Source organism: Cryptomeria japonica, chromosome 8, assembly GCF_030272615.1.
Source record: "Cryptomeria japonica chromosome 8, Sugi_1.0, whole genome shotgun sequence".
NCBI classification, from domain to species: domain Eukaryota; kingdom Viridiplantae; phylum Streptophyta; class Pinopsida; order Cupressales; family Cupressaceae; genus Cryptomeria; species Cryptomeria japonica.
In genome coordinates, this window is record NC_081412.1 from 166,439,152 (window position 1) to 166,466,472 (window position 27,321).

General features: G+C 34.3%; 2 protein-coding genes across 2 annotated transcripts; both read right to left on the reverse strand.

The window, feature by feature from the left end:
• Positions 1-8,484: 8,484 nt before the first annotated feature.
• On the reverse strand, positions 8,485-10,341 carry LOC131053642 (putative leucine-rich repeat receptor-like serine/threonine-protein kinase At2g24130). The gene is made up of 2 exons (XM_057988249.2): positions 9,142-10,341; positions 8,485-9,027 (listed from the first exon to the last, which is right to left on the reverse strand). The coding sequence occupies exons 1-2, from the start codon at positions 10,229-10,231 to the stop codon at positions 8,573-8,575; spliced, it is 1,545 nt and encodes a 514-aa protein (XP_057844232.2). The 5' UTR covers positions 10,232-10,341; the 3' UTR covers positions 8,485-8,572.
• Positions 10,342-10,371: 30 nt separating this feature from the next.
• Positions 10,372-11,680, reverse strand: LOC131058795 (LRR receptor-like serine/threonine-protein kinase FLS2). The gene is made up of 3 exons (XM_059210251.1): positions 11,275-11,680; positions 10,465-11,130; positions 10,372-10,376 (listed from the first exon to the last, which is right to left on the reverse strand). The coding sequence occupies exons 1-3, from the start codon at positions 11,678-11,680 to the stop codon at positions 10,372-10,374; spliced, it is 1,077 nt and encodes a 358-aa protein (XP_059066234.1).
• Between the last annotated feature and the right edge of the window lie 15,641 nt (positions 11,681-27,321).

Sequence of the window (27,321 nt, forward strand, 5' to 3'; positions counted from 1 at the left end):
TACATTACCTGGTCCCATCTTTGAGTTACACCATTGCACAATTGTTTTTGCATCTATTAACATTGCACCACCTTCGTACTTCAATTCCTCTCTGGTAAGAGCTCTTTTCACACATGCTCCCGCACCATCATGCTCTCCCTTTCCATGCCCTACCTCAATGAAATTCAAGAAATGTTGCACACCACTTGTCACATGCATCCTAGTCAACTAGTAGAACATCCTTGCATTCTTGAATTGTGTGATGCAATTGTCCAACCATATTAAGTGTTGGTTGTATCTTATATCTCTTTCCCTTAAACTATCATAGAAGACTGTAAAGCATCCTTGCATAAACTCTGAGGAATGAGTATGATCATCACTAATATAGAAGTGATATTCTCTTATAGCCTTTCTGTCCTCCTCGATGCTATCATGTACATGCATGAATGCTATGTGTACAAAAATTGTAACTTGTGTAGAGTGGTAATACATAGATTGTACTTCATTTTGTGGCTTTAGTGTATAATTCTCAGGAAAATCAACGATAGAGACAATAATTTCAAGGGGGAAAGTGTCCTTACACAACTTGAATTTCTCATCTAGCCACCTAGCTCTATGTGTGTGACCTATGTACTCATACACTAGTTTCTCATGAAACATCTTCATAAAATCAGCTACGCATATATCCCTTTTCACTAACTCACACCTCTTTAATTCTTTTCCATCTTTAACGCTATATGTGATTGACTTGTATTTTCCAATAGAAAGTAGTTTCTTACCAATTTCATGTGTGCTATCCAAATGTAGGCATCTATGCAATTGTTGCAAACTGCCACATGTAGGACAAATGCCTCTCAAACACATCATCTTATAGTGAATGCACCCGTCATCTCATCTACATAGTACACTTGAAATAAATTCTCTCAGTGGCTTAGGAGGTGCTTGTAGACCACACTCTTGCAAACATCATTAGTGTGAAAAGTACAACACATATAGCGATAAATATCATAATGCATGGAAAATTCAACATGGACCCTACAACAACATGTAGTATGTGCATGATTAATCTTAACATAAAATGGTTTTGTCATCTCAAAAAATCTTTGAATAGTTTTAATCTAAGGAAATCTTTGAAGAAACCTTTCATAAAATTGTGTTTGTGTTGTATCTAAATAGTGTTTTGGATGTGGCTCAGGATTACTAATTCCAGTTCACCTTCTAACAACATCTCTTTGGTTGGGTGAAACCCTTGTGTTGTCATGCCAATATTTCTCAATTAACGTTCTTAGTACATCAACAACAACCTTGTCCTTGCATGGGAGTCTACCTGAGAATGCCCAAAGAGAATTATTGTTAGGATCCTCGATTTTCTCTCGCCTCTCTAAGATATAGTGTAATGTGGTTCTGCTTATCATTAATGACTTGCTTGTTTTGCTTATTAAACAAGATTTATTCATTTCCTTTCCCATTATGGTTGATGTTAAGACATGACGAGTAACATTAGCATCTTTAGTGCATGATTTTGAACCAATGGCTTGGTATGCATCAAAAAGATTTCTCACAATGGTTCTTTCACTATTATTTTTGGATGTCCTTAACCCCAAAATTTTCATTCTCTCTAAATTTTAGATTTTTAGTCATTTCAACATTTAATTGGCGTCTTCGACTTTGATTTAAGTTTTCAAAATAGTTATTCCAAATTCTTCTAACCGTTCTACAATTTCTTTCAGAAATTTTATCATGCATTGGCTTCACAATATTTTCATCAATATCTATTAAGAACTTTGGTTTTCTATGAATTATTCTAAGAGGTGTTGCATGCTCTTCATTTTCATTAGGTGCATTATGTGCATTGATCACATCAAATTCAAATGGCATATCTTCTTCAATTTCATTAACATGCGCATTCACTGAATCATTTTCAAATGGTTTATGTTCATTGCATTCATTAGGTGCATTCATCATATGTATTTGAATTGGTGTATGTTGATCATTTTGATTTGGTGTATTCATCATATCAATTTCAATTGTTGAATGTTCATCACTTTCATTAGGTGCATTAGATGATGTACCTTCATGTAATCTCCTCATACGCTCCCTTTGTCTTTCCTTTGCTACCTCTCTTTGTTCATTTGTTCCTCTTTGGTTCTTTCCCATTGTCCTACACATAACATCATGATGACAATCCACAATCAAATAGCAAAAAAACAACAAATGGTCATCATTTTTTATAATCTAAAGTAACAATAATAAAATAACTTCAAAAAAAACCAAAATACAAGACAAATCAATCATGATCAAAGTTAAAAATAACAAATGATCATCATTTTGTTATAATCTATAGTAACAATGATAAAATAACTTCAAAAACAATCCAATATACGAGACAAATCAATCATTTCAAAGCAAAAGTGACCAAAAAAAAATGAAAACCTGACTATTACTATCCCACAAAATCATTTGCAAAAGCAGTGGGGGCTTCAAACAACTTGCAATGTTGGTTTTTAGGCCATTGGGACTAAAATATATTAAGATTTTCCCATAACCTATATGGGTTATGGAAACCTTTAATGTGAACGTTCATAATTTCTCATAACCCGTACGGGTTCTATAGAACTAGAAGTTTAGGCCTTAGTTCTACATAACCCATATGGGTTATATAGAGGGAGAGAGGGAGATTGGGAAAATGAGAGGGAGAGAGGGAGAGAGGGAGAGAGAGAGTAGGGGGAGAGGGGGTAAGAAAGAGAATAGGGGATAGGAAGAGAGGGAGAGAGAGAGAGAGAGTAGGATAAGGAGAAAGGGATGGATGGAGAGGGACAGAGAGAGAGATTAGGAAAAGGAGAGGGGACAGGGAGAGGGAGAGAGAGTGAGATTGGGAAAAGGAGAGGGGGCAAGGGAGAGAGAGGGAGAGAGAGGGAGAGAGGGAGAGAGAATAGGGAATAGGAGAGAGAGAGAGAGAGAGAGAGAGAGAGAGAGAGAGAGAGAGAGAGAGAGAGAGAGAGAGAGAGAGAGAGAGAGTAGGGGAGAGGGGGTAAGAGAGAGAATAGGAGATAGGAAGAGAGGAATAGAATAGCATAAGGAGAGGGGGATGGAGAGAGAGTTAGAGACAAAGAGAGAAGGGGTTGAGGAGAGGGGGAGGGAGGGATATTGGGAAAAGGAGAGGGGGAGAGGGAGATTGGAAAAGGGAGACGGAGAGAGAGGGATTGGAAAAATGAGAGAGAGAGAGAGAGAGAGAGAGAGAGAGAGAGAGAGAGAGAGAGAGAGAGAGAGAGAGAGAGAGAGAGAGAGTAGGGAGAGATAGAGGAGAAATTGGGAGAGAGGGAGAGGGAGGGAGGAGATAGGGAGAATAGGATAAAGAGAGGGAGAAGAGGGGGAGAGGGAGAGGGAGAGAAAGAGAGAGAAGGGGGGAGGGTGAGAATATGATAGGATAATGAGAGAGAGAGAATGGGATAGGGAGAGAGAGTAGGAGGAGGAGAGGGTGAGAGACGTGAGGTAGATAGAGAATGAGAAGGAGAAAAGGGTGAGAGAATTGAAAAATAGAGAAGTGTGAGGGGGAGAGAGATGAGATAGAACACAAGGAGGATAATTAGGGCTCAGAACGAACCATGATGATGATGGGGGAAAGAAGACGAGAGGGAGAGAAAAAAAAGAGATACATGCATGTATACAAACATATATACATATATCTATATAAATATGTGTATATATAACTATAGATATGCATATATACATACATAAGCACATATTATATAGGTATGTCTAGCATATGTATAGTGAATGCTAAGTATACAAGCATACATTATTATGTCTCCATAACTCGTATGGTTTTTGGGAAACAAAAAAATGTTTTTAGTTTTACATAACCCATACAGGTTATTTAGAACTGTGAATAGTACTTTTTGTTTTTCAAAACCCGTGCAGGTTTTGGCTTGGTAAGAGGGTTGGAAAACGACCCAAAGGCTTGCAGGCCCATTTTCTCCCCATTTTTGTCCCTTTACATGTTTTTTCATCCTCCAACATTATTTCACTTCGTTGTCATCAAGTTTACAAATGATCAAGTGGGTATCTGTAAAATTACCATCATAATCTCACACATCTTCTCAATTTTCTGACCATATAAATTTTCTATTTTTGGACAACATTAGCATAGTAAACTTTAATTTTCTTTATCAGTGCCTTGATAGTCGTCATAGATATATGTCTACCATTTTTATCATAAATTTTGATATACTTGACCAAATTCAAAATAAATTACATATTATTGTTCTACACTAGATTCTATACAGTTTTTTAAAAAAAAGTTTGTATTTTTTAATATTTTGATGCATGTTATGCCCAACGCACGAACAGGTACCAAATTTTTAGGATGCGGTCACTTCAAAAAATCATAAAAAAAAAATACTCAATAGAAAATTACAAAAAATAACACAACTTGTAGACCTCAGTCTTACCTATCATCCTACCAAATGGTTTTGCAAAATACTAAATCTAACTATATATTTTATGCAGTGCATGAAAATAGCTATGTTATGTTTTTCTGTAAAAATCAGAAACAATTTTCCGTGCGTGAAAGCTTTGGACCTCTTAATCTTATCCAATTTTTAAAAAGATTAGTAGTTTAGAAATTAGATTCAGAGTACTAAAATTCTTATTCTTGTTTCAACTCCTAGTTTTGAGTGCATGACCTTCAAATATCTCTTTGAAGTCCAGGTTTACCTATTTTTAGAAAGAAAAAAAAGTGCCCACTTATACCCCTCTTTTTTTTCACCATCTTTGTGCACTTACTCTCTTTTCTCATATGGTGGTACACTTTTTCCTCACATGGGATTTTGTTCCTCGCATACTTCTATGAGAGTTCTTTGTATATAGTTTTCATCTCTCTTTTTGGGGGAGGGTTTTTTCCCATTGGGTTTCTCTCTCTTTCCCCGCTTTGTGAGAAATTTTATTGCATTGGTTTGCATGCATTTGTATTTGTACATGGGTACCTAACATGGCCTAGTAGTAGCTAGGACCCATCTTGCATTGCTTAGTTGCATTGTAGACTTAAGTGCATTCCCCTAAGTTGCACTTAAGAGGGGGGGGGCGAGGGGGGGTGTTGTGTAATTAATTATTCATGTTGGATATAAGTACACCTTATCTAAGTTTACTTAGGATAATGCATTTCATAGTAGTTTGGGTATGAGACACTTGGGTGTTTGTGCCACATTGGGATAGTGTGTGTAGGAGAATTTCCACATTTTGTGGTCTTATCTTGTTGTTACATTCCACCTTTGGTGGGTGATCCACCTCATGTAGACTATTATATTGTTTCTCCTACCTACCACACCTATTTCCTACCTACCCTTGTTTCATATTGAGCCACATGCCATGTTTGTGTGCTCAGATATCCATATATCCTTGCTTATATAAGCAAGCTCATATTCATTGTATGTATTGATTGATGTTCCAGTTGATTAGTATTTCATCTTGATAGAATACAGTTTATTTCTATGAATATTTTGTCTCTATTTTGTACTTTTCACTGAGCTCTTGATCTTGGTAAAATCTCACAAAAACAAAAGATTAATTATTATTACACGGGCATTGTTCCAGTCAATTAGAGCATAGTGCACCAGCTTTATAATAGTACCATTGATCTTAAAATCAAGAATGTCCATAATACTTGCTAGATTTGCATACTGGATCCTCTTAGATAATAAGCATAGTATTGTTATTATCATCAAAACCATTCCATGTCTCAAAGAAGCCATTGCAATTACTTACAAAAATTTATGAATATCTATGCTATACAAAAGCCCTAAAACCAATTATGAAGGTTTGAGAAAAAGGTAATATACACCTCGAAAAGCCCAATAAAAATATAAATTATATATTTAAATTAATCAATTCGAATTCTTTGTCAAATTTCAAATTGTATCAAGTATTATAAAACATAGAATAAATAGAATTAGCAGAGGGCAAATAAGTTGTTATAGCAGATAGTCTTGATAGAATGCACACTAAAAGAAATTAGAGGAAAACCTATATAAATCAATCTATTGTATATAATTAGAAAAACCCAATAAACACTCTATGGTAGTAAACATTTCCTTCCTTAGAATTCTTCATTGAACAAAAAACAGACACCAGTAAATAGTGGCACACAACATTATATGATTTAATCTTTTCTTATTAAAGTTTAGTATAGTGCTTGCATATTATTGGCAAGTCAAATTATCATTCTCCTTGGGAAAATGATAATGGGCTATCAATGGAATCAGATTTGGTTTCTTTTCTAGTGTAATCAACTTTTAAGTCAATATAAACTATGAGCCCATGTTTAGCTACAACTTTTTGGCAGTTGTGTTCTTCTGTAACTATTATTGATAATAATTATTTTTATTCCAATAAAAAAAACTATAGATCCATATAATATATTTATAATATGAGAAACAAAGAATCTAATTGTCTATACAAATAGTTAATAAAAGAAAGGTTATCAATTGTGCAAGAGAGTCATTTTGGTTTCTTTAATGAGTAAAGGAGGACTGAATTGATCTATGACAAAGACATCGTTGAATATGTCATCCATCTCATCCTCATTTATTTTAAGAATAATTCAGTTACATGCTTGAATTCTTAGGAAATGGTTACGCATAATTTTAAAAATGAAAAATGTTAGCATGAAGTTGTTTAGTGACTAAAGGGCAGAATCTTAGATGTAAGTTGATGATTTGGATAAGAGTATCTTATTTGTATTTATTTAATTAGTAAATCATAATTAAAGTTAATAAAAGTTGGAAAATGATATATTGAAAGGTTATTTTTAGAAGTTAAATATAAATGAATACGAAATTCAATTTGGGGAATCAATGAAGAGTAATGTAGATTTTGTATGTAATTTATTCATTAATGAACAAAAAGTAATAATCTTTTAATCATCTCAAAATTAGAATAGATTTTGATTAAATGGCAATTATCACAAATTTGTCCTTTCATATGTTGATATAATCTTAGTACAAAGTGTATGCATTATATTGTTCATCTTTGCTTTCTATCTCTAAACCTATTTGTAAGGACATTATTAAAAAATATATTTAGGAAAGTTGTTGGATCACTAAGATTGAGTTCTCCTAGATCAATAATATGTCTCATATTTTGGTCATATGTGTGTGTCTATGTGTTGGTTACTCTCTCTCTCTCTCTCTCTCTCTCTCTCTCTCTCTCTCTCTCTCTCTTCAAAAAGCTCACTCCAAAGCTATGACCTTACAAAATATCCTATCATGATGACTCCATTTGATGGTCCAACCATTGTTTCAAAAAGAAAAATTGTTGAAATCTAAATTTGATATTAAAAAAAAAAGGGAAATATAAAGGGATTCGAATGTGGGATCTTTATTCCTTAAGGGATTTTGAACATGCAACATTTAAAAATGAGAAATTATACTTTCATCTAAAGCCTCTACATGTGGGATTGTTTGATTTGGAAAATACCTATTCTAGGAATGATATCTCTCTATCTTTATAAATTCTCAAATTTTATCTTAACTTGGATCTTTTTTGGGGATTGAATCGATAAATATAGGTCTCATCTATAGTTGTGGATTTATCTTCTATGTATAAACTCAACCATCATTTGTGTGATTCTATACTCCATTTCTCGCATTATTAATTTATCATTTTTTCTACTCATTTTAGATTTCTAAGATTAGTGATATTTAGAAAAATCTTAAAGAAAATTATCATCAATATTAGATGGGGACACATTCTATTAGTATAACTTGTTTAAAAATTAGGTAAACAATTGTGATACTCTTCAAGAATACATATGCTTCTAAGATAACCAGGAAGATTTAGATTCTTTTTACCATGCTAATTGAAGAGTTTTCGTCCCTGATGCTTCAAAGTTAAGAAGTTATGTCATGAATGTAATTGGATTCCTTTAAATATTAGTACATACAACTAAATCATGCAAATTAATACTTGGTCAACCCAAGATTGAAAAATAAATATTTACAAAAATTGACCAACATTTGAAATTAGCTTTTAAATAGATAGTGATTAATTCCACAACTTGATGGAAATGACCATGGATATGCAAACTATTAAATCTAGATGGATACCACTTATGCTAAGGTTGATGTACAAGGAAATTTGATAAATACAAATCTTGAATGATTTTATCAAAGTTCATGTGTAAGAATAAGGTAAGAGCTAAATGATCAAACCCAAACTTTACACTAGATTGTGTCATTTTACAATATATACATGTATTAAAGCATTCTCTAAAAATAGCCATATAAAAAATGTCATAGATATACAAAATTTACCATTATAATATCTTCTCAATAAAAAATAAAATACAACTAATAATATAATTTTTTTAATTTGTATGATTGATATAACTGAAAATAAACAGCATGCACATCTCCTTTTTGCTCACAATTTCACAATATTCTATCATAAATAATGTCAAAATATTCTATACATTATAAATATCACAATCTAAACATTATTTCTCTCCTCACTATATATAATGAACTACAAAATATAATACATGGACATTATTATTATCTAGTTGACTAGCAAACAAAACAACAATATTTATGTAGACCTAGGAAGTAGATGTAGATGAACCTTCATTGTTCCCTGAACCAGCCATATTTATACCTCTTGTATTGTCAAGAAAAGGTGAGATGTCTATTGGCAATTGAGGAGTTTTAGGTGTACCAAGAAATGCACCTCTGATTGTATTTAATCTATCAACTATCTCAGTCATATCAGGTCGCTCTTGAGGTGACTCCCTTGTGCAAAAGAGCCCAATTTGCATAAATTGAGTAAGGCATTCTATTACCATTGATGTCCCTGATTCATGAGCATCTATAAGCAAACAATTATCCACCACATCTGAGATTCTATTTGGAAAATGCATTTCTATCCATTTTTGTAGATTGATTCCTTCAGTGAACATATCATCTGTTGGTCTCCTCCTTGTCAACAACTCTAGAATTAAAATTCCATAACTATATACATCTCCTTTTGTAGTAAGCTTTCCACCTATTCCATATTCTATAATAACAAATAAACAAGGATCAAAGGCTCTTAAGTCATTTGAAGAATTTGATGATGTATAAGATAAAGAAAACCAGTGAAATGCATAATGAAATAATGAAAAATATATACCTGGTGCAATGTAGCCAACAGATCCTTTAAGTGCATCTGTAGAAGTCAAAGAATCTACGGAATTGCCGAAAATAATATTGGAAAGCCCAAAATCTGCTATGTATGAAGTCATGTCATCTCCTAATAGGACATTATTGGGCTTGAGGTCGCAGTGAATCACTTGAACAAAGCAATAATGGTGAAGATATGTCATTCCTTCTGCTATCTCCATTGCTATCCTTATTCGATCTCTCAAATTTAATCTGCATCTACCGCCTTCTGAATGATACAACCATCTCTCTAAACTTCCATTTGACATGAATGGAAGAATTAAGGCTTTGAAATCAAGATTGGAGCATGCTGAAATTATTTTTATTACATTGCGATGTCGAACTCTCTTTAATGCATTGCATTCTCTGCTAAAACTTTGGCGAACATGTTGATCTTGCAACTTGAGAACTTTAACAGCAATATTTGTACCATTCTTTAGAATTCCTTTATAAACTGACCCAAAGCTACCAATTCCTAAAAGATTTTCGTCACTAAACCCACCAGTTGCATCTACAAGTTCTTCATATGAAATTTTTGGGGGCCATACATTGAGAGCAGGGGTACTGGAATGTCTACATAATCTATAAGAAAATGCTACCAATAGAAGAGACATGATCAAAATTGCAATGCCTACTATCACAGGAATAATCACCTTTTTGGGGACTGATGGCTGTTTGTGATTGGAATGAGAGCATGGTGGCAAGTTTATCCATCCACCACAGAGGCCAAGATTTCCCATAACTTCTGAGGCGTCGAGTGTTGCGAAAGCTCCTTCCTTTGGGACCTCTCCAGTCAACTTGTTTGAAGAGAGATTGAGATGTCGGAGCATTCTCATCTTTTTGAAAGTCACCGGTATCATACCTGACAAATTATTGCGAGAAAGATCCATGTACTGCAGATTTTGCAGATCTGCTAGTGATGCAGGGATTGGCCCCTCAAATGCATTGCAAGAAAGATTTAGATATTCCAAACCCTTGCAGGTTGCTAGTGCACTAGGAATGACACCGGAAAAATTGTTTTGAGAAAGATCTATAGCTAAAACCATAACCATTTTACTCATTTCCAAAATAGAACCTTGCAAGAAATTGCTGGAAACATTGAAATAAAACTGGAGATTTTGAAGACCTGCAACTTCAGGAGGTATGTTTCCTGTTAGTTTGTTGTGGGCAAAGTCCACCGTCTCCAATGTCTGACTTCTCCCTAAACTGGCAGGTATTTTACTTGATAGTTGATTGTGATCCAGAAAAAGGTCTCTTAATTGTGGAAGCTCGCCAAGACTATCTGGAATTTGACCTGAAAGCATATTCTCACTGAGTGACAACAATCCAAGCCTTATTGATTGTCCAAAACTTTCTGGAATTCTTCCCTGTAAATTGTTTGCCTCCAGATCTAATCTTTCCAGATTTGGAAGTTTGCCGAGTGCAGATGGAATGGTCCCATTGAATCGGTTTGCACCTAGATATAATGTCGCTAAATTTGTGATGTTACCAATCTCTTCTGGTATGTTTCCCCCTATTTCATTTGAGTCTAGGGCTAAAAAGGAGAGTGAATTTGAAAGGCGACCAACTGAAGTGGGCACGACGCCAGTGAGATGATTAAATGCCAATTCAAGATCTTCCAAGCTGGAGCAATTAGTTAACACTGTTAGAATAGGCAAACCACTGCTTCCACTCACAAATTGATTTCCCCACAAAAATAACTGTCTCAGCTGCTTCATTTTACCAAATTCCAGGGGCACTGTGCCGCTCAGTTGGTTGATCTCCAATTCCAGGCGTTCCAGCTGACTCCAATTCCCCACTGAGCGGGGTATTTCTCCACTGAGTTGATTTTGCCATAAATACACATGTTGCAACTCTGACAGCCTTCCAAACTCCCATGGAACTGGGCCGTTTAAGTTGTTAGCACAGAGCTCCAAAATTTGGAGACGAGTGCAATTTGAAAGGGCAACGGGGATCAACCCTGTTAAGTTATTGATGCCAAGATTAAGCTAGTTTAGCTGACTAAGCATACCTAGCTCAGCAGGAATACCACCTTGGAGTGCACTTTCGCCCAAGTCAAGGATGTTTAGAAAGGACATGTTTCCTAAGAAAGGTGGGATAATACCTGTCAATTCGTTTCCTCCTAATACTAGGGCTTCTAAATTTGAAAGATGACTAAATTCAGGTGGAATGCTTCCACTTAAATTGTTAGAAGACAACCGAAGCCGTCTCAAGCGAAATAGCCTTCCAAGCTGATATGGAATATGGCCGTGAAAGCTATTATATCGTAGAGCAAGTACTCTGAGGAAGGAAAGATTTCCGAGAAAGGGAGAGATGGGGCCAAATAATCCCATACCAGTGAGATTCAAGGAAACCACACGCTGTCGACGAGAAGAGCAGGTAATGGCAGGCCAATTACAGAAGGTGTGATTGGGATTCCAATGGAGTAAGGAATTATATGGATCGAGAGAGATAGCAGCTTTGAAAGCCATGAGAGCTGCTTCATCAGAATGATTGGAAGACTCTGCCATGTGAGGAGGCAGCAGAGAGAGAGAGAGAAAGAGTAGCAGAGGAAGCATCATCATCATCTTCATCTTCATTGTTAGAGTAGCAGAGGAAGTATGATCTTCATCTTCTATTTATAAATGGGAAAAAAATAGATTCCACCAATGAAAAGCAAGCCAATAAATTTTAAACAAATGTTTCAGCATAGACTATTCCTTATAGGAAAGTGTGCTGAGGAAAGATGTCTCAAGCTGTTCATGCCTGAGAATTTCCCGTTGAATGGTAATAGGGGGAATGGCAATTTAATTAGGGGTTCTTTTATTCATGCTACATGTGCAATGTTAAATTTTACAGTCCAATTTTTTAATATGTAAATATTTATTGTATATTTTACATTCCATTTTATTTTATACATGTTTAAATATTAATTTTATGGTCCAATTTTATATTATAAATTTAGTAATCCATTTTTTATTGTAAATTTTTAACATTTATTTTATTGTCTATTTTTATTGTAATTTTTAAAAAATATTTATTTTAATTTTTGATTATTTTAAAAGTTTGGACAAGTTGGTATTATGTTATAGGTGTGTTGTCCTCATTTTTGAATTTTCAAAATGTGACAACCTTTAAAAAAATTGGTTTAAATGTCATTTTTGTCTCTAAGGCACGTTTTACTAGGTGTAAAACTCACATTTGCTAGTGTCAAATCATTGGGAGCTGTCTTTGCCATCATTGTCCAAATTTTGGTGAGTTTTGGTTTTCTTTTTCCTAGCTTTTTGTGCAAATTCAAGTTTCAAAGTGGTCACAACAGGTTGAAGATTTTACTCTTAAGCCATGCTTCTCGAGGCAAAATATTTGTTTTTTGTTGAACTGGATTGATCTTCGGTCCATCTTTGATTCACGTTTCAAATTTCATTGTGTTTTGAGTTTGTTTGCTATGCATTTCCTTCAATTTTGAGGTTTTTTCTTCGGTGGAAAATTTTCCTTTGATTGCAAGTTTTAATTTTCTCTTGTTTTTGTGTTGTAGGGAAATTTTAAAACAATTACAAGTGCACTTTATTTAAAATTTGTAACTTACATTTTATTTCCCCCTTGCTTTTTATCTCTTTTAAGTTGTTGTAGGAACATTTTGGACAAATTGCAAGTGAATTTAAAATTATAAGTTGTATTTTGGACAAATTTCTCATTAAATTTCCTACTTTGTGCTTTTAAGTTGTAATAGGGATTTTATTTCCCTATTACAAGTCTTTTTAAGGTTATTAAAGTGTTTTTTTTTATGTCTTATGTTTACTTGTAATGGGAATTTTATTTCCCTATTACAAGTTTTTATGTTTTTATTCTTTTTATTTGTAATAGGGATTTTATTTCCCTATTACAAGTCTTTATGTTCATTTTTTGTTTTTGAAACTTGTAATGGGTATTTTATTTTTCTATTACAAGTTGTTTTGTTATTTCTTTTTGCTCCTCTTCCTTTCAAGCCCAAAATTGATCAAGCGAATGAAAAGCAATGCAATTTAAAACTTGTAAAGGGGTTTTAAAAATCCGATTGCATCTTTCGAGGGCATGTTTTGCTTGAAGTTGAAGAGGAAGAACCCGATCTGCACTCTTGCTCCCACAAAACAAATTTTTGTGGCACTCTTCCTCTAACTCCATCCCACATTTTTGCTATGGTGTTGAAAATCATTGGTTCTTGCTACGTTTTTCAGATTGAACGGTTTTAAGAAATACACCTTGCATTTATTGGAGACGTTTTTGAATCTGTTTTTGTTGGTTCTTGCCATGTTTTGGAGAATGAAGTTTGCTCTTGTTGCCACATTTCAAACACGTCTTGCATTCTTAAAATCATTGATGAGTGCTTGACGTCAAATATATCTCTCTTTCCAAGTCATTTTATGTGGAGACGATTGAATGTAAAACTGATTTGTTTGTTGCTTTTAATCCCAACATGGTGGCTTCTCTACCTATTTATAGAGCATTTCGGTTGTTCCCAAGGTTTTCAAAATAATCTTCCCAATTAATTGGTTCATTGAATAGAAGTTGTAAATGTGCAAGATTTTCCCCTCTTTCATTTTTCCTATTTACTTGTATTTGAGTTTTCAAAACTCAATTACAAGTAACTATGGTAATGTTGACCTTCCCCCTTTGGTAAAAAGAGTTAATCTTCTATTTACAAAATTTACAAATGTTGAAGAATTGCCATGAGACTCATTCATTTGATTTTGGGTTTTACAAATCTGATTACATGTTGAAGTGTTTCGCTTTTTCCAAGTTGTCAAGCGGAAAATATTCCTTCGCATACATATACATGGTCATCCAAATTCCCCATTCCATCCATTCATTTCACACCTTCATTCATTTTTCCCATTTAAAGTTTACTTGCAGTTGGAATTTTAAAACCCGATTGCAGTTGTGTCTTCACTTGCAGTCAGCCTTTAAGAACAAAAAATGCACTCAAAAAACACTTGAAAATGAGTTTTAAAGGTCCAAATACAATTGCAAACTTGTAGTTACCCATTACACATGAAGTTTCATGTTTGTTCTCAACAATTGCAAGTTAATGCTCTTGTTTTACCACACATGTAATGCAGTTTCTAGAACTCAAAATTCACTTGTGAGCCCATTTTTGCATCAATTTATCCCTTGCCTTGTTAGTCATGTTTGCACACATGACCTACAAAATCAATAAATTAAGGCATGGGCCTTAGTTTGAAAGCAGATCCAAGATTGGATGATGATACAGACAAGAGTTACAACAACAATTCATGGTTGAGAGGATAGAATGCTTTCAAGACAGAGATATGCTTCTTACTTTAGCCTTGCAAAGAACTTCCCTCCTGAAAAGCTAGTACTACCCCAAGCAAGAAGACAAGATTGAAGTTCGTTGGTGAAAGACATAAAGACTATCAAGGGTGCAAGTTCTTGTTATGACTTGAGATGTCTTCACCGATCCAGAATACTTCAAGTTCTAACATCTTTTAGCGGGATGAAGATCATCACAGACAAAAGATGATATAGTTAGAGTCATGTCTAAGGACACATAGAATAGTTTCAATTGTGTATTTATAATTTTGTTTTGACAAGTTACATGTAAAACGAGTTTTGTAATTGCAAGTGTCACTTTCACTTGCACTTTTGTAAAAATGTAATTACATGTAAGGCAACTACAAGTTGAGTTAGATTAGGACTGTAGTTGGAATAAGTCATTGTGGTTGAGAGAATTTCTCAAGTTAGTTAGGATCCTCCCACCTTTTTCTTAAGGATCCTCTCCTATAGATACTTGAGGGGATCTATTGTACTTTTTATCTTTTGGCAATGCAACAAAATTATGCCAGTTTGTATGTGCACTCTAAAAATTTGAGCTTAGATGTAAATCAGATTGCTTTCAATAAAAGAGGCAAGTTGTGTTGAGACTTTGTGCTAATAAAAGTTGGTATGTGACGACATTCTTTTGGAGTTGGTTGTGATTTTTGTTCTATTGTTCAAGATGGATTTAAATTCAATCTTGCAGACTTTGAGCTGCTAATTTAATTTAGGGTTATATGTTTGGTTTTTAGATTTGGTCTTGTAGACTTTGAGCTACTTATCATATTTGAAGCTGGTGTGGAAATCTCAAGTGGGAAGATAGCTTGTAGAATTTGTGTTGCTTCTATTTTTAATACTTGTGCATATAAGGTGAAGTGCATTATGTAGTTAGACTTTGAGCTACTACATACTATGCTTGGTTACCAGAAAATCATCTAAGAAGGTTGATAGGAGAGTAGAAGTGTTGAAGACTTTGTTCTTTCATTTCTGCTTTCCCGTCCCGAGGAAGTGACGAAGGTCTTGGTGCTTTCATGAAAACTTTGCTTCCCTTTCTATTCCAAAAATCCTATTAAAAAGTCTCATTTCTGTATTTGTTCTTATTTATTTCCAATCACTATTACTTTTCTGTGAAGAGAAAAGAGTATAGTTTTTCTTGAAAGAAGAAGAAAGACTATTTTCCCACCCATATTAGATTAGTTTAGTTTTTAGATAGGGGGAGACTTCCCTAAATTAGGAGAGTATCATACTCACACACTGTGGTTGAAACCATAATTTTTCACATCCCCCAAGTGTAAAAAAATTTCACCCAACAGTTTTTAGCAACTCTGTTGGGGATACGAATGCATTCAAAAGCCTCACGCTTTCTTTTGAAGTCTAGTATCTTGTTCTTTTTCAGAATAACTTCTCTTGGGTTTCTGCTGAACAAGAGATTTGAAATATTTTGTTAATTTTATCTTATAATCTATGATAGAAATTTGTTGAATCATTACATAGTTGATTAACCCATATGAGTCACCATAGGCAACTCTGCTAAGATACGATACACATATAAAAGTATCACGCTTTTGTTTGAAGTATATAGGTATCCTATTCATTGTAATTGCAATTTTTCAAGATTTCACCAGGGACATGTAAGATGGCTGCTCAAGGTCCCTGGGGAATGCTTTTGGTCCATTGAATCTAACTCCACCATTACATGCTCTTCCTGATGGTTCGAGGAAGAATTTTCCCAAGTTATTTGGAGATGGAAGACAACATCTAGATGGGCACATTGCTACCTTCTATATTGCATGTGGTGTGCTTGGTGTGGAACATGAACATGTTTCAGTGTGACTTTTCATTGAGACACTCCAAGCTGTTGTTGCAGATTGGTTCCACCACCTCGCACCACGGACCATCACAAATTAGGATACACTTAGAAAAAATTTTGAAGAGAGATTCAAGCTTGTAGAGGACATGCATGCACTGTTAGCTCAGTTGATTCAAATGAAAAAGGAGCCCCATGAACCCATGTGGGAGTTTGTGGCTAAATTCAATAATATTTGAAATAGAATTTCAACGGTAGCTCATCCTACTGATGAAAATTTGAAGTTCTTCTTCATCAGTGCTCAAGTTCCCAAGGTGAGTTTCTTGTTGAGAAGGGCTATCCTGACAGACCTTGTAGTAGCGCAAGCCTTAGCAATTGATATTGAAGATGATCTTATCCTTCTTGGTAAGATAAAGATAGAGCCAAATGGATCCAAAGAAATCTCTTCATTGGGATCATGGGCTACCAAGAGAACATATCCCATGGTGCAAAGGTTGGCTAATGAGTTGGTTGTCCTCAAAAGGAAAATATCTCAAGGTGTACTATTCTCTTCCCCTTATGATGAAGACATTCCAATGAGGCCATTTCCAAATTTTACTCCTTATTATGTAACTGAAAATCAAGACAAGCTTCCTCCAACACCATAAGGGATTTCTCTTGAGGCACCACCAACAAATGCAGCAATGGAGGATTCTGAATTTAAACAAAGTGATATTGCTGGTCTCTTCCAAGAGGAGGAAGCAAACATAGCTGGTGACTCTCAAATCTGGTTTATGTAGTTCTAGAAACCTGATGAACAAAAAGAAAAGACCATGCAAGATACCATGAGGAATACACATCAAGAGGTTGAAGGCCACTTTGCTAAGGTGCTGGTAGAGGAGGATCATCAAATCATGAGAAGTGAAAAGATGGACATGCATGAAGGTCCCAATCAAGTTGAAATGAATGCATTCATGTTCCAAGGTCATGAACTTGGACATATCATGCATATACCCCAGAACTTGATGAGGATCATTTCATGAGTACTTTAGAAGAGTTTTATTCAAATCTTGTTGATGATTCTCTCCAATCAGAAGTTTGTGAACAACATACTGAGGAATGCAATGCAGTCATGTTTTCATTTGAATCACATCAAGATCTTTCCATTCAGCATGAGATTGTCATGGTTGAAAAACTAGTTGTTCAAGTTGCAGCTAATAAGAAGGATTTAGTCTTTGTCCCATCAAGATGATATCCTATAAGACATCTACTTGGTTGGAAGCCAATGGAAGGATAGAGGTTTCACCTATACGTGAGCTTGAAGATACACTTGAAGATGAGGCCAAACCTGCATTCTCAGCTAAGCAAGAGAAGTCTTGTTTCAAAAATCTACTTTGGAGTAGTATCACATATGATTCATTTCAAGAGGAACCTAAATTTGTTCATCTTTTTCAAGGAGAATTGCATCAAGCTATGGTACAATTGTTTGTGCTTCAATTGGTTATGGTTGATAATGATCATGCAAGGTACCATAAGTCATTCAAGAAAGGCAACCATTTTCTTGAGTTAGTGAATGGTTTCATTTGAAATATTTTCATTGTGGCTAGTTTAGTATAGGTAGGTTTCCATTTTCAATAAGTGCAGTTGCACAAGTTTGTGTCTTGTTTTTAGTTAGTTGCTTTGTGTCAGTCATATCATCCTTCTTGTCATTTGTGTCTTTATTTCTTGACTCTGTAACCCAATGGATACTAGGGAACTTATCCTTCTATATTACACTCCCTTCAATCGTTCCAACAATCAAAGGAAGTTCCCTAGTCAAAGCCAGTTGTTGTCCTCATTTTTGAATTTTCAAAAATATGACAACCCTTAAAAAATTTGGTTTGAATGTGTCTTTTTTGTCTTCAAGGCATGTTTTACGAGGTGCAAAAATCACATTTGTTAGTGTCAAATCATTGGGAGGTGTATTTACTATCATTGTCCAAATTTGGGTGAGTTTTTGTCTTCTTTTTCCTATCTTTTTGTGCAAATTTAGGTTTTAGAGTAGTCACTGTAGGTTGAAGATTTTACTCTTTATTTCCCCTTACTTTTTATTTCCCCTTTTCCTTTTATGTCTTTTAAGTTGTAGGAACTTTTTGGACAAATTGCAAGTGAATTTAAAATTACAAGTTTAATGAGCACTTGTAACTACTCATAAAAGTTCCTACTTTGTGCTTTTAAATTTTAATAGGGATTTGATTTCCCTATTACAAGTCCTTTTAAGTTTTAAAAGTGTTTATGATAGAAATATTTTAAATTCCTCCTTATAGTTACCCTTAGGATTTTTGGGGAAGGACATGCCTTCCACAACCACCCCAATGATGGCCACAATAGTCTCCATTGAAATTGTAAAATTCACCTTCACCAAATGGATTTCTCCATCCTCCTAAGACTAGGAAAATTATTTTGATAATGAGGGTTCAAAGCCCTTCATGCCTTCCACATAGTTTGCTACATTTACCAACCACTTTCTCCCAGAGAGCCTCATTTTCTTTGAACTTATCTCAAGTACCAAGATCTCTTTGAATGAAATCACCTCCATTAGTAACCATAACAAAACCAAATCCAAGGGTAGAGCCTAAATTAAATAAAATAGGATTAGGAAAAACATAATTTAAGGGTATTGTTAAAAATGTCACTTTCTCTTTCTTTAAAAAGGCAAGTCCACTTTATGAAATTATTGACCTACACCATGGACAAGATACAAATAAAAATGGTGATTTTCAAATCTTTAGTACTCATCAATTTTAATATCCTCATTAATGATGGCACACATATCTACAAGCAATTCATGTTGATGCATCTAAATTTTAATCCATTTGCAGAAAGGACTCAGATTGGCTAACATGTTCGGAATCTTGATTTCTTCTTTGAGGATAGGTTGATCTATCACATAGTCTAATATAGTAGTGACACCTTGGCACCTAGAAACAATGTCTGCCACCTGCCAACCTAGTTTTATTGTACCTTATAACATCATAATAACATTCTTGGAATCGCCTTTGCTGATTAATTTTTGTGCTTTATTTTTACAATAGAAATTCTATGAAATGTCATCATCATGTTAGCCATGTTGAAGGTTTGAATACCTAGATTGGCCAAGAAGGTCACCACCACTTTCCCTTCCAAGTTTCTAATGATGACACCCCCTCCCACCTTACCAAGTTCCTTTTAGAGGACCCATCGAGAAATTTAACTTCAACCAACTAGAATTGTGGGGGACATTTAATTCTATTTCTAAACCCAATAGTAGGGTAATTAAAGTTAGACATGGCAACCACTAACTCCTAGTTTCTGGCCAAACACCAGTCTAGATGTAGGGGGGTTTGAATGCCTATTCTCACTAAGGACTATCATGTTCTCCTTAACCTTATTAATGATCACATTGGTTAGGACCATCCAATGAGACTTACGATCCTTGAAAATCCTATTATTCGATTCTTTTCATAAGCTTCATTCTGCATGGAGAAAGGCTTGCCACTAGAGCTCCCAGATGAGAGGATGTTTAGTATGTAGATTCCAACCAATAGAGGTCATCTTATGACATTGGTGTCACATCCAGAGAGACAAAAAGGTTCTAGTGATCTTCTACCTAACTTAACAAGAATAAATACAATGGAAGAAAGATTCCCTTGGTTCTTCACAAAGAACACATCTATTCACAATATGGAATTCCCTCTCTTGAAGATTGTCTATGGTTAGAATCCTCCTATGATAGACCATCCAATAGAAAAAATAGATCTTGGGGGGAGTTTAAGAACTTTAAACCAACTACCAGTTTGTAAAGGGTTGTAGAGAAGGAAAAAGGATCTTGAAATTATATTTCATAGAGTAATGACCATCCTTATAATGAGCGCAAACTAGTTTATCATCAACATCCTATTAGCAACAAACAAGAGGAAAGAATGAGAGGGCCTGAGAATCAGTCTTCACTAGAATAACAAACTTAACCACAAAACACAAATCTAATAAACTATAGCAGTAAGATAGATAAGAAATTTAACAACACAACACACAACACCAAGATTTTGATGTGAAAAACCCGGTCAAAAAAAAAACAATGGTGGGAACCTACCAACAGTAAGATGATACTCTGCAGTAATATGTGAAAATATTATAATGGGGAATGCACATGCATTAAGGAACACTACCTAGAGCTCACTACTCAAATAATATTTTCCTGGAAGGCTACAACCCTGAGGGAAGTCTCACTGACATACAATAAGATTCAAACTACAATCTAGAAGAAATAAACTGAAAGAATAGCACCTCCAAATGCCTAATTACAGTTCTGGTTAAGCAAAGATGTTTGCCCTACAACACCAATCTCACCACAAACTCAACACTGAAGGATACATCAATTGCTCACACACAAACCTCTCTCTGATAATGCAGACATAACCTCGACACCCAAACTACATGACAATATCAGCTATATATACAATTCATCAACCTTGACAACAAGGTCAACTAAACCCTCAACCCTCAATTACAAAATTACATGTATGTATATATATATATATATATATGTATGTATATATATATATATATATATATATATATATATATATGCACATATATGTATATATGTGCATAGAATAGTCCTCATTCCCCAAAGAAAGGAAACCACCTTGGAAGAAAAGGAACACATGTGTCTTTTGAGTCAACATGAAAGAGACTGAAACAGATCTCAATGCTTTGCATCGTCCTCAAGTAGACATCACTAGGGACAATAAATAGAAAAATAGGGATACACATAGAAGAAGAGTAACAAAAGCACAAGAAAGTAGAGAGGTAGAGGTCTACGGTGCTAATGTAGCTTGTCTAGCATGCCATCCACCTCCCGATCTTGCAAATCATTATTTTGGGAAGGTGGGAAACATACCAAAGGAGCGATCGAGCACAGAAGATGGAGCTATCAAAAGATTCAAAGAAGGACTATGCTCATGTTCTAAGTCACTTTGTTTATTTCTAGTAGTTAGGATTAAGCCTTTTGAAAATTCTGCAAATAAATGTTTGTCAACATCAACATATTCATATTCACTATCAAAAGCATTAGGAGTTGTATTGCCATCATGAATAAAATTTTCACCCATTTCTTCAGCAAGATTTATAAAAAGAGGATCTTTAACATGAATAGAAGTAAAACCATCACTTGTTTTTTGCATCTTATGATTTGGAGATTTAAGTTCAACATCCTGCTTAGGAGAAAATGGAATCATGTTAACTATTGGTGTTTGGGGAGTTTGAATAGTTTGAGAAACAACTTCACAAGCTCTAGCACGAGGTTTTCATTAGAGTTCTCTCGCACAATGATTTCGTCTAGTCTTAGCGAAAGGCTAAGAAGATTGAGGTATATTTGTTGAAGGAGGAATGTTCTCATCTTTGGTAGTTAGATGTTTAGGTTGAGGTCTTGTAGGTTGGACAAGAGGAGAAGTATGTCTTTTCTCTCTATAAGAGGAAGGAGGTGGAACTGCACCATATAAAGGAGGAATGTTTAGTGCAGGAAGGAGACTAGGTCCATCATGAGGAGAAGGTATAGGTCTAACTTTAGGAGGAATATTATTGTTCTTCTTAGGCAAAGGTATTGTCTCATCCATAGAAATAGGTTGGGAATCTTACTTAGGAGGAAGATTAGTTCTATCCATTAGGGGAAGAACTTCATCTTCAAGAATGATGGGAGTATCAAGTTTTGGACTCTTAAGTTGGCTTAAGGATAAAATCATATCTTTCTTACATTTTTTATAAGATTGAAAGAGAGCATCACTTCTTTGTTCAAGAGATTCAAATTGTTGAGGCCAAAAGTAATCAATAGGAACACCTAGGCTTCTTTCATTTGGTCAAAATAAGCTATGGTTAACAGTTATGATTTCTCCATTGGGTGGAAATTTCAAACACTTATGGATTGGAGAAGAAATAGCTTTCATGGAAGATAGCCAAGGGTATTATAACTTCACATGGAATTGTTTAGATGAAAGGAATGATAACAAAGTTGACATCTATAGTTTTAGTATGAACCTCAATAGGAAATATGATAGAACCAATAGTAGGACAAGAAAATCCATCAAATAACTTAATGACCACATTAGTATCATCATAGATTGGTTGATGCAAATGTAAAGTATAAAAATATTCTTCAGTGATGACATTAACCATGCAAGAGCGATCAATAAGCACACCATGACAAGGTTTGCCTTGGATCTTCACAACTATGTATAAAGGGCCATCAAGTGCCCTAATGGTCTCACTAGGATCAAATGTGATACATGGGTCCTTAGGTGTTTCTTGTTCCTCTACCATATTAACCACATTTGGAATTGTAAAAATTACATCAATGGGAGAGAAAGAGGTGTGTTCAGTCTCAATCACATTAAAGGTATGATAAGGTAAAGGATATGTGAAAATTTTAAGATTTTGATTAGGAGGAGCTACTGATTTGTTTCCCTTATCATTCTCACTTGCCACAGATATAGTATTATTATCAATCAAGTCTTGAATATTACATTTTAATGCAAAACATGTTTTAGTATCATGACGAGGTTGACGATGAAATTGACAAAAAGAATTATTATCAAAGTTAGGTGAAGTTGCTTTAGAAGGATCAACTGGTTTTATTGGAGGAATTTTGATAACATTTCTTTGTAACAACTAAGACATGGTGCTATACAAAGATTCATTCAAAGGAGTAAATTAGGAGTAAATTCTTTCTCTCTTTTGAAAAATTTAGAAATAGGAGGCACACCTGTTGTAGCATTCACATTGTTGTTGTTGATAGTTTCATTGAATTTGATGAAGCCTTTCTTAGGTTTGAACTTCGCAAACGATTATTGAGCACAGTTAGTTGATAATATTGAAGTGTTGCGCACAACTGTGGAAAGGAAGTAAACTCAGAAAAGAGAAGTTTTTCCCTAATTTCCTTTTGCAAATTAGAAATGAAAATTATTGAATATCATTATCAGGCACTGGAAAAGAGATTTGAGAACACAAATGCTTGTATCTACCAATGAAATCAGTCACTTTTTTTTTAACACCTTGTTTACAATGCATTAAATCAGTCAAAGTGATTTTTGGACCTATGTTGTTTTGAAATTGTTGGATAAAAACATTTGCTAATTGTTGAAAAGAAGTAATAGAATAAGAAGGCAAAGAGAAATACCATTGTAAAGCCTTATCTCTTAATGTTCTAGTAAACAATTTGGCAAGCAATCTTTGTTCATGAGCAAAATCAGTACACAAAGTTTGGAATATTTTAACATGTGTTAAATGATCACCTTTCCCATTATAGAGTTCTAATTGAGGGACCTCGACATGTTTAAGAGGGAAAACTCTAACGATATCAAGAGAAAGTGGGCTCACAACATCAATGTGGGCACAATAAACTTGGATTGACTCATAGAAGTGATTTGTTGTTGCAATGAAGACACAGTTTGAGCAAGGTTATTAATGGTTGCTTCGGTTGAAGAATTTATGTTAGACATGTTTGATTAAGAAGGTGGTGTGATGTTATTGAAAGAAGGCATTGATTGAGAATAAGGTGGTGGGACACTATGGTAATTATCCATAGGTGATGATTGAGTAGGAAATGGGACACTAAAAGGAGTAAAATGATTGAATGAATTTCCCCCTTGTGTCACATTGATTGGTTGAGAGACAATAGGAATACTCATTGAAGGCATAGATAAAGATGCAGGATTGAAGGAAGAAGAGGGATTTCCCCCATGACTAATGGTTGTAGGTATGGCATTTTGGGTTGAAGTAGCCATGATGTAGTGAAAGTAGGAATACTAGCCATAGAAGTGGTCAAAGGAATAGAATGATTAATTTGTGTAAGAGGTTGTGAATGACCTAGGTTCTCAGCACAACTCTTCATAGGCATAACATTAGAATCAACAATGTGAGTAATACCATGCAATATATCAATTCCATTCTTATCACTTTGAATCATGTGCTTTAGGCCTTCAATTAATGGAAGAGATTCACTATTAGGATATTCTTGGGACATCCATTGTAGGAAATTGTCAAATTGATTGTCCAATTTTGAAATTTGATCTATAGAAACACTAGTCAAAGCTTCTTCTTCATCATGGGAATCATCAGTTGGGTAGGTAGAGATATTATTAGGATGGGAAGAATTATCAATATCCTCATTGTAGAAGTCACCCAAATTAGGCTCCATCTCTTTGGGAATTAAACCTTGGGAAGCCTTAATTCTAATGCTTGGTCTAATGGGGATAGTATAGGTAGGACTAATAGTTGTAAAACTCATGCACTAGAGGGAAAATTTAAATTTTGAATTTTGGGAACAAAGTTTGTAAAATTGAATAATGCAAAATTCAAGAAAATAATGATTATACAAGTTGAACTTTGTGGAAAGAAGAAATGACACAATCTCCAAGAAAGATTTATAATTAATAAAAAGAGATTGAAATTTGAAATTAGGGCCAATGGGATACCACTTAATTTCAAATTTATCATTGAAAAAATGAAGATCTTAAAATTAGAGTAGATTATAATTAACCACTTAATTTTAAATGTTTCCTTGAAAGTTGCAATGTTGAAATTGGGAAGTGTTTTTGATTTTAGAGGGATTAAAATTTGACAAAATTAGCCAATTTTCTAGATTTAAGTAATTAAATACAGTCATAACAGTCTCCCAAAATTTTGGGAAAAAAGCTAAGGACTGTGTGTAAGTTGCACATGGTCCTCCCAACTTTTTCGGAAATTTTCAAGGATGAAGGCTATGATGATTTGAGAGCTAACCCCCAAAAATTGATTGATTTTATGTTTTCTAGATAGGTGAAATTAAGGTTTGAATGTCGAAATAGGACCCTATTAGGGTTTTGAAAAAGATAAGAAACTGAATTACAATTTTGAAAAAGGTCAAACCAAATGGATAGGGCCACCTTAAATAATATTTAGAAAACTAAAATTGGTTGAAATTGATTGAAATATGCACAAAATTCAATTAAATTTGAAAATTAGGGTTTTAGGACCTAACCACTGACACACAGACACATACATAGATACATACATGCATACAATTGATCTTTTAGACTTCTTTACTACAATTGATCTATTAGACTTCTTTGAAGTTAAATCAAGCCCATTTTTCTCGTTCACATCAATTTGTATCAAAATATTTTGAATGCATACAATATGCAAGATGCATGAATATATTATTATTGTTGACGTAACCTATTTAGTATCATAATGTATTGGTTGTCAAGATTGAAATAGAAAATTATTAAGAACTTGGAGCCGCACATCATTGTTCTTACTGATCTATTTCCTATCATAATGTATTGGTTGTCTATTCTTGTATTTGTTGTTCCTTGACCAGCGTAGCCCGAACGCTTTGAATAAGTGAAGGCTGGAGATGATTCTGTGCTATGAATAATTGAAAGATAAAGATGACCTGCACATTATTGTGTCTATTCTTGCATCGTAGCCCACACGCTTGCCAAGAAAAACACGCTATACTCATTGGAAAGAGAAGATTAATACAAAGTCAAGTCATTGGCTAACTTTCATAGAGTTGTAATATTTGTCATTACTAAAATATTCTTTTGCGTGCAAGAAGATTATTTAGCTCACTATCGTAGTCGACATGTTTGTCAAATCAATTGGGTCCACAAGTGATGAATGAATTGTCTATTGTTGGAGTCGTAACCTTTGTTCTTACTGCAATTTTCTTCTGCATGCGAGAAGACTCATTAGTTTGACCAGTTTCGTCGGCATAAGACAAAACTAAGCTACTTTCGTCGGCATTAGTTTGGTTCTCATCATTGTTGTATTTGTCTAAGGCTGAAGATGAGTGTGTTGTGAATAAGTGAGAGGTGAAGATGACCTGCACATCCTTCATTCTCTCTATTCTCACATTGCCAGCGTAGCCCAGACGCTTGCCAAGAAAAGCACGCTATACCAAAGCCAAGTCAAGTCATTGGCTAACTTCCAGGCATTTGTTATTACAGACTTTTCCAGTGTAGCTCAGACGCTTGCCAAGAAAAACACGCTGTACTTGTTGGGAAAAGAAGATGAATACCAAGTCAAGTCATTGGGTAACTTTCACAGTGTCCTAATATTTGTCATTACTAAAATTTATAATGCCATTTCAACAAATACATTTTGTACATCTTTGATATGGAACACAAAACTTGCTCATTTTATTTGCAAAGATACTATTCTCTGCTTTATCTACATTTCCATATTTAGCGTGTATTTATACAAAAGAACATCCAAAGATACCAAAAATCTTATTTTGACATAAGCAAACATTGTCAAACCTTAATTTACTCTTGCAATTTACATTAACTTGAATGTTTTAAAGAAATTACAATAATAAATTTTGTGCATGTGCTAGAATCATTATAGTCCAAGAGAGCACATCTCTTTGAGGCAGTACTTCAAATTCTTTATATTCCTGTTTTCGGTTTTCCTTTTTTAATATACTTCTACTAAGGGAATTCTTATTACAACATGGGGTAAAGTTAAACATCTAATGAAATTCATTTATTTACTATGCTTTTTGATGGATGTCTATATTCTATTTTAGAAATCTTAATTTGGTAGATGGAAGATTATGTTGGCAAAGGGAGTGGATTTTGTCTAACCACTTACCAAATGTATTTTCTTGAAATTTTAAAATCTTTTCAATATATCTATTTTATGTATATCTCAGGATTATTACAAATTATGATGACATATCTCTTTAACACATTTTCAACTTGTTCACATCAATACAATTATTAGTGTGTGGAAATGTATACTAAACATGATGCAACAATGCCCTTGTTACCAACACAAATACATGCATAAGTTTCTTCCAATACAAATGCATGGAGTCACCCATCAACATAAATAAGTAAAAAGACATTAACATAGGTTGTGCAATTCCAAATCATGAATAGAGGACAATGTACCATGCATAATCTAGTATGACAAATTAAGTTATCATTTACTTCATTAATGTAAACTAGAATGCTCCTTTTTTGTTTACATTGACTGGTAACATTACAAAATGAGAGTTATTCAAATTTAATC